Source organism: Diachasmimorpha longicaudata, chromosome 6, assembly GCF_034640455.1.
Source record: "Diachasmimorpha longicaudata isolate KC_UGA_2023 chromosome 6, iyDiaLong2, whole genome shotgun sequence".
NCBI classification, from domain to species: domain Eukaryota; kingdom Metazoa; phylum Arthropoda; class Insecta; order Hymenoptera; family Braconidae; genus Diachasmimorpha; species Diachasmimorpha longicaudata.
In genome coordinates this window covers 7,291,351-7,305,311 of record NC_087230.1, presented here as the reverse complement: position 1 = coordinate 7,305,311, position 13,961 = coordinate 7,291,351, and the positions used below count along the sequence as shown (strand labels likewise).

General features: G+C 40.3%; 4 protein-coding genes across 8 annotated transcripts in view; 2 read left to right on the top strand and 2 right to left on the bottom strand.

Moving 5' to 3' along the window:
• The window catches only part of LOC135163504 (uncharacterized), a 31,510-nt gene extending 25,053 nt beyond the window's left edge, over nt 1-6,457 (bottom strand). For all 3 annotated transcript variants that reach the window (XR_010299131.1, XR_010299132.1, XM_064122971.1), the window contains exon 1: nt 6,163-6,457. Coding sequence is in view for 1 of the 3 variants with exons in the window: in XM_064122971.1 (XP_063979041.1) it covers nt 6,163-6,261 (99 nt within the window). In the remaining 2 variants the exon portion in view is untranslated. The remainder of the gene's footprint in view (nt 1-6,162) is intronic.
• A 35-nt stretch (nt 6,458-6,492) lies between these two features.
• LOC135163490 (dipeptidyl peptidase 9) lies at nt 6,493-10,503 on the top strand. Of its 2 annotated transcripts, none has more exons than XM_064122945.1 (5): nt 6,493-6,719; nt 6,851-7,101; nt 7,185-7,319; nt 7,420-9,280; nt 9,356-10,503. In XM_064122945.1, the coding sequence occupies exons 2-5, from the start codon at nt 6,929-6,931 to the stop codon at nt 9,701-9,703; spliced, it is 2,517 nt and encodes an 838-aa protein (XP_063979015.1). In that variant the 5' UTR covers nt 6,493-6,719; nt 6,851-6,928; the 3' UTR covers nt 9,704-10,503. The 2 variants fall into 2 exon arrangements, with proteins under 2 accessions (XP_063979015.1, XP_063979014.1); XM_064122944.1 differs by having other exon boundaries at nt 6,494-6,707.
• Nucleotides 10,504-10,593: 90 nt separating this feature from the next.
• LOC135163503 (large ribosomal subunit protein mL51) lies at nt 10,594-11,510 on the bottom strand. Of its 2 annotated transcripts, none has more exons than XM_064122969.1 (2): nt 11,410-11,510; nt 10,594-11,107 (listed from the first exon to the last, which is right to left on the bottom strand). In XM_064122969.1, the coding sequence occupies exons 1-2, from the start codon at nt 11,493-11,495 to the stop codon at nt 10,621-10,623; spliced, it is 573 nt and encodes a 190-aa protein (XP_063979039.1). In that variant the 5' UTR covers nt 11,496-11,510; the 3' UTR covers nt 10,594-10,620. The 2 variants fall into 2 exon arrangements, with proteins under 2 accessions (XP_063979039.1, XP_063979040.1); XM_064122970.1 differs by having other exon boundaries at nt 11,318-11,457.
• Nucleotides 11,511-11,932: 422 nt separating this feature from the next.
• Nucleotides 11,933-13,883, top strand: LOC135163498 (luciferin sulfotransferase). The gene is made up of 6 exons (XM_064122961.1): nt 11,933-12,159; nt 12,293-12,528; nt 12,591-12,687; nt 12,753-12,909; nt 13,103-13,223; nt 13,299-13,883. Exons 2-6 carry the CDS (start codon nt 12,330-12,332, stop codon nt 13,688-13,690), a joined length of 966 nt encoding a protein of 321 aa, XP_063979031.1. The 5' UTR covers nt 11,933-12,159; nt 12,293-12,329; the 3' UTR covers nt 13,691-13,883.
• The last annotated feature ends 78 nt before the right edge of the window (nt 13,884-13,961 follow it).

Sequence of the window (13,961 nt, the reverse complement as noted above, 5' to 3'; positions counted from 1 at the left end):
AGTTGGATGGGATTCCTTGAGGAATGGTAATGGGTGGTTTAAGGAGTCCGTCTTAGAGAAGCAATTCCCCCTTTATTTCTCCATCCCCCTCACCCACCTACACCACGATATTGCCAATAGAAATGTCCTCATTCGAGTTGAATAGGAGATAAGGATACTTTGATGCATTTTTCATCGTTCCATGACACTTATTTAGTTGCTCATGTGTATTTATACTGTAGTTACAGTTTTACCTATATATTCGTCCTAGATTATCGTAATTATCTTTCCTCCGCTTATTTTTTTTTTATCCTCACAGCCTGTACCGGGGCATCGTCGGCAGACAACAACGATGGAATGAAAGAGATTTTTTTTTCTTTTGTTTCTGTAATTGTTAGTGTAGAATATTAAATTGGCTATTTTATACTTTAGGACCACTACAGCTGAGACATACAAATCTCGACCAAAAAATGAAAATCAAAGACTTATTTTAATACATTTAATTAAAATGTTGAGGAATTCTAATAGAAAATGTGAGCTGCGAATTTTTCTAGTCATAAACATTGGGAATCATTGATGAACGTGAGATTTGTAATACAAAAAAAAATCCAGTGTAATACTTGTATTTATAAATATGTATTTAATCTACTTGTAAGTGTTAGAAAGAACATATTCGACGATATGTAAGTGCTTTTATATGTTTATTCAAGTACAAAATGTACATAAACAAAAAATATATGAATATATATTATGTATCTTCGCGTATTTGTAGATTCACAGAATAATGACAAAGAGAGAGAAACAATAATGAGGTGTACAGGAGTGACAAATTACATCGAATAAGAGAAAAAAAACATCCAGATCATGAATGAAGCAATCAATCTGGCGCCGAAATTTTCTCACCAGTCATCCAATTTTATTTTCCCTCATCCCCCTAACAACTAAATACATCTTTCATTCCTGGAAACCAAACTGATAATAAATACGTGAAGTGGCGTATTCGTTCATTCCCTCGATTCCCTCGATCTCGCCTACCTCGAGAGATAATTCTGTTCCCCGATTTCAAACGAGAGAAAAAAAAAATATATATATAATTGGAATGAGAAACTTTCTTGAAGTAATTACAGCTGGCGTTCAAGCGTAATGCTCTCCCAAGGTACCAAACACGCTCCATGTGGCATCGGCATTACTGAATAACACGACGATAAATTAATGCAAATTCAGGGGAATACCTCCCCTCCATTCCGATCATATCCATCTCATTAATGCACTCAATATAGAAAGGGTTGGCCAGAGCCTCACCCAACCGCGTAAATCCATTTCTGTATTGTTGATAGTGTCTCAAAATTGAAGTGAGACTCGAGGTATAACATCGTGAAACATCCCTTGACGAGTGACGAGGGGGTAAGTATAAAAGAGAGACGTATGCGATGGGTGTGACGAAGGGACTTGAGAAATAATACCGAGGTAGCTCGCCAGGGGGCCAAAGGATCGATATTTTGAACCCCTGGGGCACAGAACCCAACTCTCAAAGGACTTATACCCATCCCTCTGGCAACCAGATGCCACTAGGATTCCGGACCCCATTGTCTTATCCACATATTTTTCTATTCTCCGAATCAATCCCTCTTTCATCCCCCATTCCTCTCTATCCCCCTACGCCTCCTCACGAAGTTGGTCTTGCTGGCAGGAAAAGACAACACGTTGCTCCCCCATTGCTCCTTTTATTACCTAGAAATCCCACACTTCATAAGATTATCGATCTCGCCGGATGTAGTGTAATATAAAACTCGAAGAGACAAGTCTCCCAGAGTAATATTTCCCGCGATTATGAGGGGTGAATGTCTCCCCCGCCTAATCCATGAGGAAATGTCACAACAGGGCTTCATCTTTCAACTTTGAACTCTCGCCAGTGGTATAACTTATTTATAGGCCGACCCCGAATTTTTAAAATAATACTGAAGAATAATTTATACTGTTCGAGAGTCTCTCATACGGGATAAGTGCGACAGCAATGTGCTTTGCAAAATTATTAATTAAACCGCCAAGGCACATCTAAATATTTACAATAGTGGTACCGAATGCGATTTAGGGGTTGAAAAATCGTGAAATTCATAATTTAGAGTTTAATATGGGGTTTTACTCGGGGTTTAATTACATTTTTCAATGAAACAGGAAATTCAGGATTTTTTCCGCCTGAATTTTAAATCATTTTGATTGTTTAACGCAGGGGAGAGGCCAAGAAGTAACGAGGATTTTTCCTATTACGATATTTTTTGAAACATGAAAGCTTCCATGTTGAACATCCGGCAACATAATTTCATGGATGGCGTGATCAAGAGGCATCTCAGGGTTTTATATCCCGTGGAATAACCCCTGAATTTCTGGTCTAGGGAGGGACATGCACACCGGGGCCGTGGATAAAAGCCGAGGGGGGATAACGGCGGAGAAATATGTGGGTTGTACCATGTTCGAGGATGATATTTCCAGAAGTGCATGAAAAACACGATACAAGTGACAGAGAGTGGTATTATCCTCTCGAATTCCCGAACCGTCGATGAATGTCAAACCGAATGAAAATAAAAATGCGGAATTATGAAGAAGAACACTTGAGTCAAGCGAAATCCGTGTGGCTGCATAAATTCTTCGAATTGTATTTTCTCTTGTGGCTGTTGTTCACCAAAAATAGACTTTACGAGTCTTCAATAAAAGTTTCAAAGTTTGAAGTCTGAGGTCCTCAATAAAATATCAATTTTTAACTGCGTTTGATGATAGAAAGGATTAGATCGTTTGAAAAATCAAATTATCCCTTAACTTAATTTAAATTCAAGCGCAATTACCGGGTAATTTTCCCCAAATTCCCGTCGTTCGCACGTCCCACAATTCGAACGTGAGCGACGAGTTTTTTTAACCCACCCTCGGACAGAAAATACATGGATTCTTTCTCGCATTCCATTACTCGTTGAATTGTGTTGTTTTTTTTTCCCAACATTATTCCCCTTTGGAGTTTAGTCTGAGGGGTTCGTCTAATTTATAATATCATAAACGAGTATGCTTTATCTCGAATCTGGCCGTGTCGTGCGGACTCAACATGGCTGTAGGCACGCGAGAAAAGGACTTCGACCCAGAAAATCTACCCCCTCGTATTCACCCCCACACAACGTGGGGTGAAAGTAGTGTGGTAAATCGATCGACTCGTTAAAGCCGGCTTTTTTTTTTGTCTTTTCTCGCGGCAATTTAATTAGAAGTGGCTTTTAAGTGAACCCCTTTTAGCCCTTGATCCGTGACTCTTCAACAATTTTTTTTTTTTGTTTTTATTCTCTTTTTCATCCCTCCGTCTACGAACGAAGGGGGCATGAGTTATTTGGAATGCGAGGGACGAGCCGCATGGTTCAAGCGGCGTCACAACTTTTTCCACTTCGGCTTGCTCTCACGTGGTTCACCATACATCTACCTCCCTCTGGCAACTCGTGGGTCCGAGTTACATAATGCAGCTGGTCGTATTGAATATTTTTTCCCGAGTAAAGTGATAAAGAAATCCTCTGCGAAGCTCTCAGGCCCCTCAACCCCCAAACGTTTACGGAATAATAGCCACGGCACGTGGGTGGTTTTTTTTTCCCCCTACCACCGAGACAGACTCCCTATTTTCTTTTTAAATTTGATGGATTATACGGAATTATTCTTGTTTCTCTTTTATTAGGGAGAGACCCATATTAATGGCATTGCATGACCGTAGGCTGAGATTTCTCAGTGAATATTAAACAGCGGTTTGAAAAACGCTCGAATATTATTAATAATATCGTTTCCTGTGGGTGACGTGGAACGTCAGTGTTTTTCTTCAATTTTTCAAACCCCCGAGAAGAAGATTTTCTAGAGGAGCTCTGCTAATCAGGGGAATTTTTAATTGGCAGTTCTTTGAATTGAATTTAGGATTTGAAAATTGCAATTTAATTAGAGAATTACAATTGCAGGAACTCCCGGAAAGCAGAAAGTAAAATAAATCAACTGAAGTATGAGCAGTGGGAATGTAATTTTGGGGGATGTGTGTAGACTCGAGAGGATAAAATTCCCTACCCTTTACTCCTCCTTATGTACGTCGTAAGCACACTGGAGAGGTTATAAAATTGCATTCACCATGCCGACTCGGTATCCATGCAACTTTCATCCCCTTTACTCTCTCTCACCACCGACGAATACGTTCTGAGGTAAATAAAATATTATTTCAGTAAACCGGCTGGTCGGCGACTTTACAGCCTAGACAGGAATTATTTATTTCCACGGGAATAATTGAGAGCCAAACAGGGAGGATTGATTGCCAAAAACAGAGAGAAGAATGTAAAGGCCTGAATTTCTCTTGTAGATTCTAGACGGCGAAAAAATTTCGGTAAAAATTATGGAAAAAGTCTGGTAAACTCTCGAAAAATAATTTCTTACTGAGGACTGGGTGAATATTTTCGACATTTTCACTGGATATTTCTCTCTGGGCTTTCACCCGTTAATTTACTGAATGCAAGTCATCGCGTCCTGGGACAAACGAGCGCCAATCAGTTGATTATAATAACCCAGTGGAATGTTTTAATTTCGATATCAAACGAAACGTGAGTTGATGGAGGCATTAATTAGTGGGCTCGGTGCACCCTCCTTTCGGTGCTCTCAGCTGTACATACAAAATGTCTCGGCTTTCTATCGCCGACTCTTCTGGTATTGATCACGTGGCCAGTGCTCGTTCTTCTGTCGACCTCGAGAGCCGAGTGCCTAGACACGTGAGCACATACGCAGGATCGTATGACAAATACGCGACATTGGGATATTCGGATCGTTTTATTGCTGGGGATATCGAAGGGTGAGACAGTTTAGGATCCCATCCGTCACATTGTTAGAAAATAGGGGAGGAGAGCGTCAATATGAATACTGAATTTTTTGTTTTTTGGTGTATTAGCCGATCCGTAAAAAATTATATTTTGAAAAGAAAATATCGAAACATCTTGAATAAATTTAATTTTTCATTTTGACAATATCTAAAATCATTTACAGTCCATTCCTCCCCTTTTATGTCAAGGGTGTATTGGTGAACGCGACCTCGCGCGGCCTTGCAAAGTCCGAAAACCCCAGCGAACCGGCCGGATAGCAGGAGCATAAAGGAAGTAAACATTTCTATCAGCACGAAATCCGGAAATGAATTGATTACGAGCCACTCTTTCCCGCCCTGTTCTCCGGTTCATCGGGGGTTCAAAGCGGGTTTCTTCCATGTGACACAGAATTCCAACAACACCAGCCAAATATCCCCATCTTTGATGGACCCGAATAGACAAACTTCGATAAATGAATAAACGTTGGACTGCAAATTTCTCGAGGAAACCCAATGAACCAGATAACACGAAGAAAAATCATTCCAAGGAATATATTTTATTCCATTCTTTCTCTCCTGGCGATGGAATTCTTCTGAGAAATTCTGATTAAGTTGATGGAAAAAGTCCATTGGAAGGAGTAAGCTGAACCCTTTATACATTTGGAAATGAATTTTTATTCCACTGGAAGAACGAGCCAGGGAAAATGCTTGAGGAACAGGAGTGCAAGCCCCAGTAGTTCAGCTCCACGGCATGTCAGACACGTGTGCGCGCGCACTCGATGAATTTCATTGCACTCCTGTTATCCCGATACAGAAACGCGTCACCGAGATTTCTTCGCGACGTAACACGACATTCTTTAGCCAGTGAGTGCTACAGAATTCGAGTGAATTCTTTTCTTTACTCGCTCCCCCAGCATGTCGTCTTATTTACTGAGGGAAAACCAACGGTTCGGGTTTTGCGAAAAATAGAAAAAAATATTATTCCGTGTAGCGCATTGTTCTTTTTGTCCTTTCTCTCGGTGCGGCACAAACCCCCCATCGATATCAATTTTTATCGAAGTGAAAATCGGTCGATGAATGGACGAAAGCGAGGCAAAAGAGATGTACGATTGGGGTATATAGATATAGTGATAGGGTACACGCTGATGGAGGTTTTAACATTCATATTGAATGGACCTATCGGGAATTCGGCAGTATGTCGATGCAAATGAAAGGCATAAAATTCGAGGGCTGATAACACGGTTCATCCACTAAATTATGGCTGGAATGACTAATGATTAATTCGCCCATCCATCATGATAATTTTGGGGTAAAAACGGACGATGTAAACTTACCCCATAATTTTTTTTAATTTGTCCCAGCGAGTACACCGATGTAGTACCTTTGAAATCCAGCTTCGGTGGGCATTTAATGAAGGGCTTGCTGTCACACATCTTGCTGTCAAATTAAATTGGAGAAGGGAAAGCGGGAAAACGCGATCAATGAATTTCCGACGGAAATTATGCTAGATATTTTCAATTGTTTGATCGTTTTTATTTTTTTTTCAAATGAACGAAGAAGAAGGGAGGGAGTTTGGAATTTGAGGGGCTATTGTTTTTCACCGGAGCAACGAAAAGTTCAAATATTTGAGTGGGACAACTGGAGGAGACCTCTATTATCAACAGTTCAAGGCTGACTCACACGGTTGGCGCTCACCGACCGGCCTAAATACTGTCCCAATCCGGGTACCTTGGTGACAACCAAGAACGACAGATTGGTGTGAATGTCTCCTTTGGTCACTCGACTACTAATTGAAATGCAGCATTGTTATAAATTTTTCATTGTTTAAGTTAAATGTTGAAAGGCGTGTGAACCGAGTGACTATCAACTTTCCACTAAGGCAAGTGAAAGGGTGAGGGAACATAACCTCAATCACTAAAAATGAAATTGGAGATCATTATCTCAGTCCCATAAACATAAGAGCAATTATCATTTATCATTGACTAACGACATTTCATCTTCACGTGTATTATTTTTGTTCAGAAACTGGGCCTGTCGATTACCTACCAATCGTCCCACCGCTGATGCACCACCATTGAATAGGTATAAGTATAAAAGAATATGGAGATCGGCAAAGAGGGAGGCGACAGATCTAGCTATGAACCCCATAGACAGTCGAAAAAATCATGGTCTGAGTTGCGAGGGGTTGTCGGTGAATTTCGAAGACGTTTGTCAAATGCTTCTGATGGGTCTGCCCCTGATGCTGTGACGTTCAGATCATTGCCAGATGGCCGGTGAGTTCATTGGCCTTATGTAAAGCAAGTATATGATTGATACACGATTACACATATCTAATCCACTGAATCATTTCGTTCAGAATCAGAATATATTTCTTGGGAACACCGAGTAACGGTTGGGAAACGACTCTCCTGTATGTTGATGTTGGACAGTCTGATCATGTGAAGGGATGTAAGCTACATTGGCAGCCCATTATCGAGGCTAATTTTCAGAGGTATGTATATTCTTTCGGAATAGCCCTCTCTGACCTCCCTCTGAGTCCACGATAAGGTCTGAACCCTTGAAGAAAAAAATGTGACGAATGTCAATTTCAGTGTATCAAGTGCAAATAGACTGTCAAGGGAGGAGCAGCTTCTCTGGGAGAGGAAAAGACTGACAACTTGGGGAATCACAAGCTATGAGCTCCACCAAGATAGTGGTGAACTGGTATTTCCAGCAGCCAGCAGTCTCTACCAGTGTGTGGACACTGGCTTTGGCCCAGGACCCCTATTTCCCTCTGAACTGAGAATTTCCACTCCAGGAGCAAAACTCTGTCCCCAAATATGTCCCTGGAATGGATCTCTGGTAGCTTACACCTGCGCCGGAGACATCCATTTGTCACATTTGATAACAGGCTGCTCAGTGAGACTGACTCATGCTAGAAAGGGGGGGAAAAGCCTAGCTGAAGATCCCCTCACAGCCGGCACTCCATCCTACGTGATGCAAGAGGAATTCACGAGGTACAATGGCTTCTGGTGGCAGCCGCAATCCACAGACGGTATCTATCGAATCGTCTACGAGGAGGTGGACGAGAGCGACGTCAAAATTTTTTGTTTTCCCTCGTCCACCCTCAACTCTGGTGAAATCGATGAATTTCGATTTCCACGTGCTGGTGCATTGAATGCTAGGAGCAACTTGAAAATGGTGCAGTTTCGTCTGACAGAGGGACTTCAGATAATTAATATTGAAATCCTGGAACTTCAGTATCCCCTTCACATAATGTTTCCTTGGATGGAGTACTTGGTGAGAGTCGGTTGGACACCAAATGCTCAGTACGTCTGGGTCCAACTATTAGACAGGAAACAGCAACGATTGGAATTGGTTCTGTTGTCAGTGGACAATTTCTGTGAGCCTCCACCCAACATCTACAGCTCTGAGAACCATTTCACACCCTTATCAGCGAGCGTTCGAGTTATTTACTCTGAGCAGAGCCCGATATGGATCAATGTCAACGATCTTCTCTACTTTCTCCCCTCTGACGACCCTAACGAGGTCAAGTTCATCTGGGGCAGTGAGGAGTCCCAATTCATGCATTTGTATCTGATCACCTCGAGTATAGCTGGCCTCAACAATGGTGTGGAGGAACCATTGGACAGAATGGACAGTGCGTACCTGCAGCCAAGGATTATTTCGAAAATGGCAATCACTCAGGGCGACTGGCCGGTTCTGGGAAGGAAACTTTGGGTCGATGAGGCACATGGTATTGTCTATTTCATTGGATTACGTGAGGGCCCGCTGGAGCAGCATGCTTATGCTGTTTTTTTGGGGAAGCCACTTGAGATAAGATTACTGACTAGACCTGGCCACAGTTACAACAGCATTTATCTTAACAAACAGTGTACTTTGATGGTGGCTGTGTACAGTTCTATCAAAACTCTACCTACTTGTCAGGTCTTCAGACTATCGCAAACAGATTGGAGCGTCGACAGCATAAGTTTGACTCCATTGGGATTTTTGCTGGAGCCCACAATTTCAGAATCAGAGATGTTAGCTCCATCAATCTACGCACACAGGATATCATCGGGAGATACAATATACTCCATGGTCTTCAAACCCCACAACTTCCAGCTTGGTCAGAGGTATCCTACGATACTCCAGGTTTACGGTGGACCAGAGGTTCAACTTGTTTCGAATACTTTCAAGGGAATGAGACACTTGAGAATGCACATGTTGGCTTCTCAGGGTTACTGTGTTGTCCTCATAGACTCTCGTGGCTCTCATTATCGAGGTCTTGTCTTTGAGAGCCACATTAGGAAAAGAATGGGCCTCGTAGAGCTGAGGGACCAAGTGGAGGTGCTCAGGTTGTTGGCTGACAAGCTTGGATACATAGATTTGAATCGAGTTGCTCTTCATGGGTGGTCGTATGGGGGTTATTTGAGTCTGATGGGGCTTATACAATACCCTGACGTGTTCAAAGTAAGTAATTGTTTATTTGTCCGCTTAGTCATGAAAAAATGTATGCATTTATAAAAACCATTACTCCGCCAATAGCTGGCCATCGCTGGAGCACCCGTGACCTGTTGGAACCTGTACGACACTGGCTATACCGAGAGATACATGGATTTGCCTCGTGATAATTACCACGGCTACATGAACAGCTCCGTGATGACATACGCAAGTAGATTCCCAGACGAGGAGAATCGTTTGCTGATAATTCATGGCCAGATGGATGAGAATGTTCATTTTTTTCACACCAGTGAGCTCATAAATGCACTAGTGAAAAGTGGAAAGCCATACCAACTGCAAGTATATCCCACCGAGAGACACAGTTTACGTAGTTTGGACGCAACCAGGCATTACGAAACGACACTCCTTTCGTTCCTGCAGAATCATCTGTGATTCGGGTGAGATAAATTTTGAAAGCGATTTTTTTTTAGGGAGAAAAACGAAGAATTGCGATGCAACTGCCACTCCATCTTTTTATGTACATAAATAAGAAACTGAACATTTATCCTTTATTATTTTTTTTTTCATCTTCAACTTCTTCCATTATTGAATTTCATATTTTGTTCGTTGATCTGTACACAGGGAGTTGAATAATCTATCGTCGACAGTATTAATCAAGAGAAACAGTTATCGAGACTTTTGTTGCCATAATAATTAATAAAGTAAAGTTTCAATGAAAAATAATAACCAGTCACTTTTGATCGGTCTAACGTAGGACAAAACAAATATTGAGTGAAAATACTTCGCACGATGAGTGATTTCATTGGGAGATTTATGCTTTAATGGAGTATAGAATAATGACTTGAAAATTTTGTAATTCAGCCATTATTTTATCAGTCGGCAATACTCACCGTGCATAATTGTTTGCGATTTCTCCTTTTTATTTAAAAAAATGTAACGTAAATCGTACTTATTGCTTTACAGCAACTCGCGTTTCCCAAATTAATTGATCTTTTTATATCCATATGTTTTTGTTCTATTTTTTTTTAATGAGATAATGAGAATTGTCATGTACATACTGTCTCGATCGATCTCGTCCTATCATGATGATAATATTGAAATAAACCAAGCAGAATGGTAGAGACGAGTAGTAGTTTAATGCAGGTATTTGCGAATCGTCATCATTGTGAAACAATATGCATTCATTGAATTATGATTTAATTGTCAATAAATAATAAATTCACTATTTTATAGACATTGTTTTGCATCTTTAGCCTCTAAATTGCTAGATAATTATTGATGAAAAGGGATATAAATAAACGAAAATAACAAATACGCCCACATTGAATTCCACAACAAGTCGATAATATTTAATTCTTAATGTAAGTTCTGGTTTTACGATTCAAAAAATTGTACAAAAATTTAATCCGCTTTCTGATGTCGTTCCATCTCGTTGGATTTGAAATGGGGAAGATACCTTTGCCCCATATTTTCCTCTTTCGTATGAGCATCTGCATCTCACCGCCCTTCGCACCACGTAGCCAGGAAGGAGTGTTGTACAGGATTCGGGTCGGATGGAGGCTGTCATCACCGAGAATGTCAATGTAATCATTCTGACCGAAAAGTGCGCGTCGCTCTGACCAATTGTCTGTTGGACGATAAATGGGCTGTTCGGCGATTCTCTTTTGATTCTGTCGAGGGAGTAATCCACGAATGTCCAGTGGATCTTTGTAGCCATAACGCCTCACAAGGGGCCCATTAGCTCTTCTCTCTGCGTGATATCGAAAACGTACTTGAGTCACCTGCGGTACCCACGACACCGCAGAAATGATTTTCCTCCTGATCCAGGACATGGCACTGACGAAGAAAAAAACATTTGTGAAGGAATGTAAACGATTTATCAATTGACACCTCTCATGCCTTTGAATAATATGACCATAATATACAGATAATGCCATTAGTTGAATTAAACCTAATCGAAGTTAACCTCACTTTTTGGAAGATGAACATGACAAGAGTAGGAAAATTAATTGTAGTAAGAGAATTGTGGATGTGAAAGACACTTACCAAAAGTGTTATGAAAATGGACTTATTTCAGACAATCATCAAACATTCATAGAATAATTGTTAACTTTAATTGTCCAAGAACAAACACTTACAGAGGTTGAAGCGACCTCAAAGACACCAGCGGACGATTGGAGAACTCACACTGTCCGAGGGCGGAATTATTCGAATTGAAGTTCATGATTCTTATGTTTTATAATCGGCGAAGCAATTATGTGCCGAATTCCTTCAGCATTTCATGAACTCGATATTTTTTTCAATTAAAAATTTCAATAATTAAATTCAATTGCTCTGATAAAAATTTCTGACAACAAAAATTAAGACTCGTCTCAATTGTTTGCTTTATTGTAAAAAATCCTCAATTTTCTTTTCTTCTTCCCGGTGAGAAATTGTCATCCATTGACGTTAAGTTTTTTATTCAGGACAAAAGTTATTAATGAATTAAATAAACCAATTAAACGATCCTCAACGTGCAATTTACCTGTCCCGTAGTAAAATCTCCCAAACAAATCGTGCCAACAACTTTCACTAAAAGTGAAATGCCTACGATGAAAGTCTGCAGTACATTCGCACTAACGAATGGTTCAGATATCAATTTAAGAAGCATGTTGGAGGAAGCAGGAACACGAGTCTCAGCTGGGGATTTCGCACGCGAATTATTAAGATTCGAGAGAGATGGAGTCCTGCTTCGTCATTAAGCGAAAGTCGATGGACGTTTCAAAGCCAGTTTGAGTGCATCAGCATTCGGATGAGAGTTGTTGGGAATTGTCCATTGCACTTTTCGCTGTGCACTAGTGCACGCTCCTTGGCATCGGTCTGATTCCCTCATCTTGGACGTGTCTAAGGTAATTAGCAATTTTTATTGCCCAGGTACTAAATTAATTGAGAATTATTCGACTACTATTATTGAACATGATTGTAAATCAATAGGTAATTAAAAGCATAAACGTGCTCCATAGAAAAAATATTCTTGTTCAGGAAAGGAGTGAGTTTTGAAAATTTATCAGGAATCAAGATGACGCAGTTGATCTATAAAACAGTGGATGGAACTCTTGGTGCTAGACTGGACAAAATGTACGGAGTAAAATCAAGTTTTCTAAGGGTCGAACCCTCTCACTGCCTTCTGCCACCTCATTTCGTCTTCCTGGGCCAAAAAATTAGGGACATGGAAGTCTACGAAGATGATGTCTGGATGGTGTCCTACCCCCGCACAGGTAAAATACGAAATAAAAAATCTCCAGTGATTTTGACTCATGTATTTTGATTGCATCATCAGGTAGCCATTGGGCCCAGGAAATGGTCTGGTGTATCGGCAACAACTTGGACTATGAGAGTGCGAAAACTCCTCTGTTAATTCGGAATCCCCTTCTAGAGTACGTTTTTTGAATTGTGAATTCAAAGTCGATGTTGCTGTCACTATTTCCAATTTATTATGTAGGTCGTCGGCGTTGATGGTGACGGGAAAGTACGTCGATTTCTTCTCGCAGTTTGGAAATTCTGTTGAGAATGTGGAGAAGATGCAGAGGCCCAGATATATCAAGAGTCATCTACCCTGGGAGCTATTGCCTCAAGAAATTTCCAAGAAAAAACCAAAGGTAAATAGGAGAGAGTGTGTCCGCTCATTACTTGTCACTGATTTATTTATAATATTTTTTGTTCATTATGTATTCCTGTATTTATTAAAAAGAACTCAAGATTCACTCCATTTAACTTCAAAATTACGAGAAAAACATAGGAAATGATCTTTAGTTTCATTCTCTAGATGCGCAATTATTACCTTTTGTTTAGATTATTTACGTGGCCAGAAATCCAAAAGATACCTGCGTAAGTTTTTATCACTATTGCAAATTGATGCACGACTTGGAGGGAACATTTGAGGAATTCGCAGAACTGATGGTGGAAGACAATGGTAATGGCCACTCTAGCTTCACTCTGTCTTTAAAAAAATTGTATTAAAGGTATGGACAATTTGTGGCGTTTCCAGCACCAATGGGGCCATTCTGGAAGCACGTTCTGGGCTTCTGGAATCGCAAAGGTGGAGACAATATTTTATTTCTCACGTACGAGGATATGAAAAAAGATCAACTGGCAGCAATAATGCAAACTGCAGAGTTTCTGGAGAAGACAGTGACTCCTGAGCAGGCAGAGGAGTTATCCAAGCACCTGGCGTTCTCCAAAATGGCAGCGAATCCAGCGATAAACTTGGAGAGCATCCTGACGAGCAACACTAACGATCCTGACACGAAATTCATTCGAAAAGGTCAAGTGGGTGATTGGAGAAATCACATGAGTGAAGAATTGTCTTGTAGATTTGACGAGTGGACTGAGAAGAATACGAAGGGAACGGGCCTCAAGTTCGATATTAACAACAATTAAAAATTACCTGATTCTCTTTTATATGTTTGATGTTTCTTTATGCAAACTTCTGCATTAGAAATTTTTAAAAACATGTTCTATTATGAATTTACCATCGTTGTAAATCAATAACTGTCTAAGATAGTATATTTTATATTTTTCTTCACTCATTTCCTGTAAACATTCCAATTAAAAATATCTGAATGACACTTCATTATGAATCTATCAAAGTAATTGAAGTAAATGTTTCTTTTTTATCATTGTTGTCACATATTTTCTGACTGTTGAAAAA

Bases quoted from the DNA above. Each gene is read 5' to 3' on its own strand.
- LOC135163490 (XM_064122945.1), top strand. From the start codon at position 6,929: ATGGAGATCGGCAAAGAGGGAGGCGACAGATCTAGCTATGAACCCCAT. The intron at 7,320-7,419 runs GTATGTATATTC...TGTCAATTTCAG, and splicing joins ATCGAGGCTAATTTTCAGAG to TGTATCAAGTGCAAATAGAC. The intron at 9,281-9,355 runs GTAAGTAATTGT...CTCCGCCAATAG, and splicing joins AATACCCTGACGTGTTCAAA to CTGGCCATCGCTGGAGCACC.
- LOC135163503 (XM_064122969.1), bottom strand. From the start codon at position 11,495: ATGAACTTCAATTCGAATAATTCCGCCCTCGGACAGTGTGAGTTCTCC. The intron at 11,108-11,409 runs GTAAGTGTTTGT...TTTCTTCGTCAG, and splicing joins TTGAGGTCGCTTCAACCTCT to TGCCATGTCCTGGATCAGGA.
- LOC135163498 (XM_064122961.1), top strand. From the start codon at position 12,330: ATGACGCAGTTGATCTATAAAACAGTGGATGGAACTCTTGGTGCTAGA. The intron at 12,688-12,752 runs GTACGTTTTTTG...TTTATTATGTAG, and splicing joins ATTCGGAATCCCCTTCTAGA to GTCGTCGGCGTTGATGGTGA. The intron at 12,910-13,102 runs GTAAATAGGAGA...CCTTTTGTTTAG, and splicing joins TTTCCAAGAAAAAACCAAAG to ATTATTTACGTGGCCAGAAA.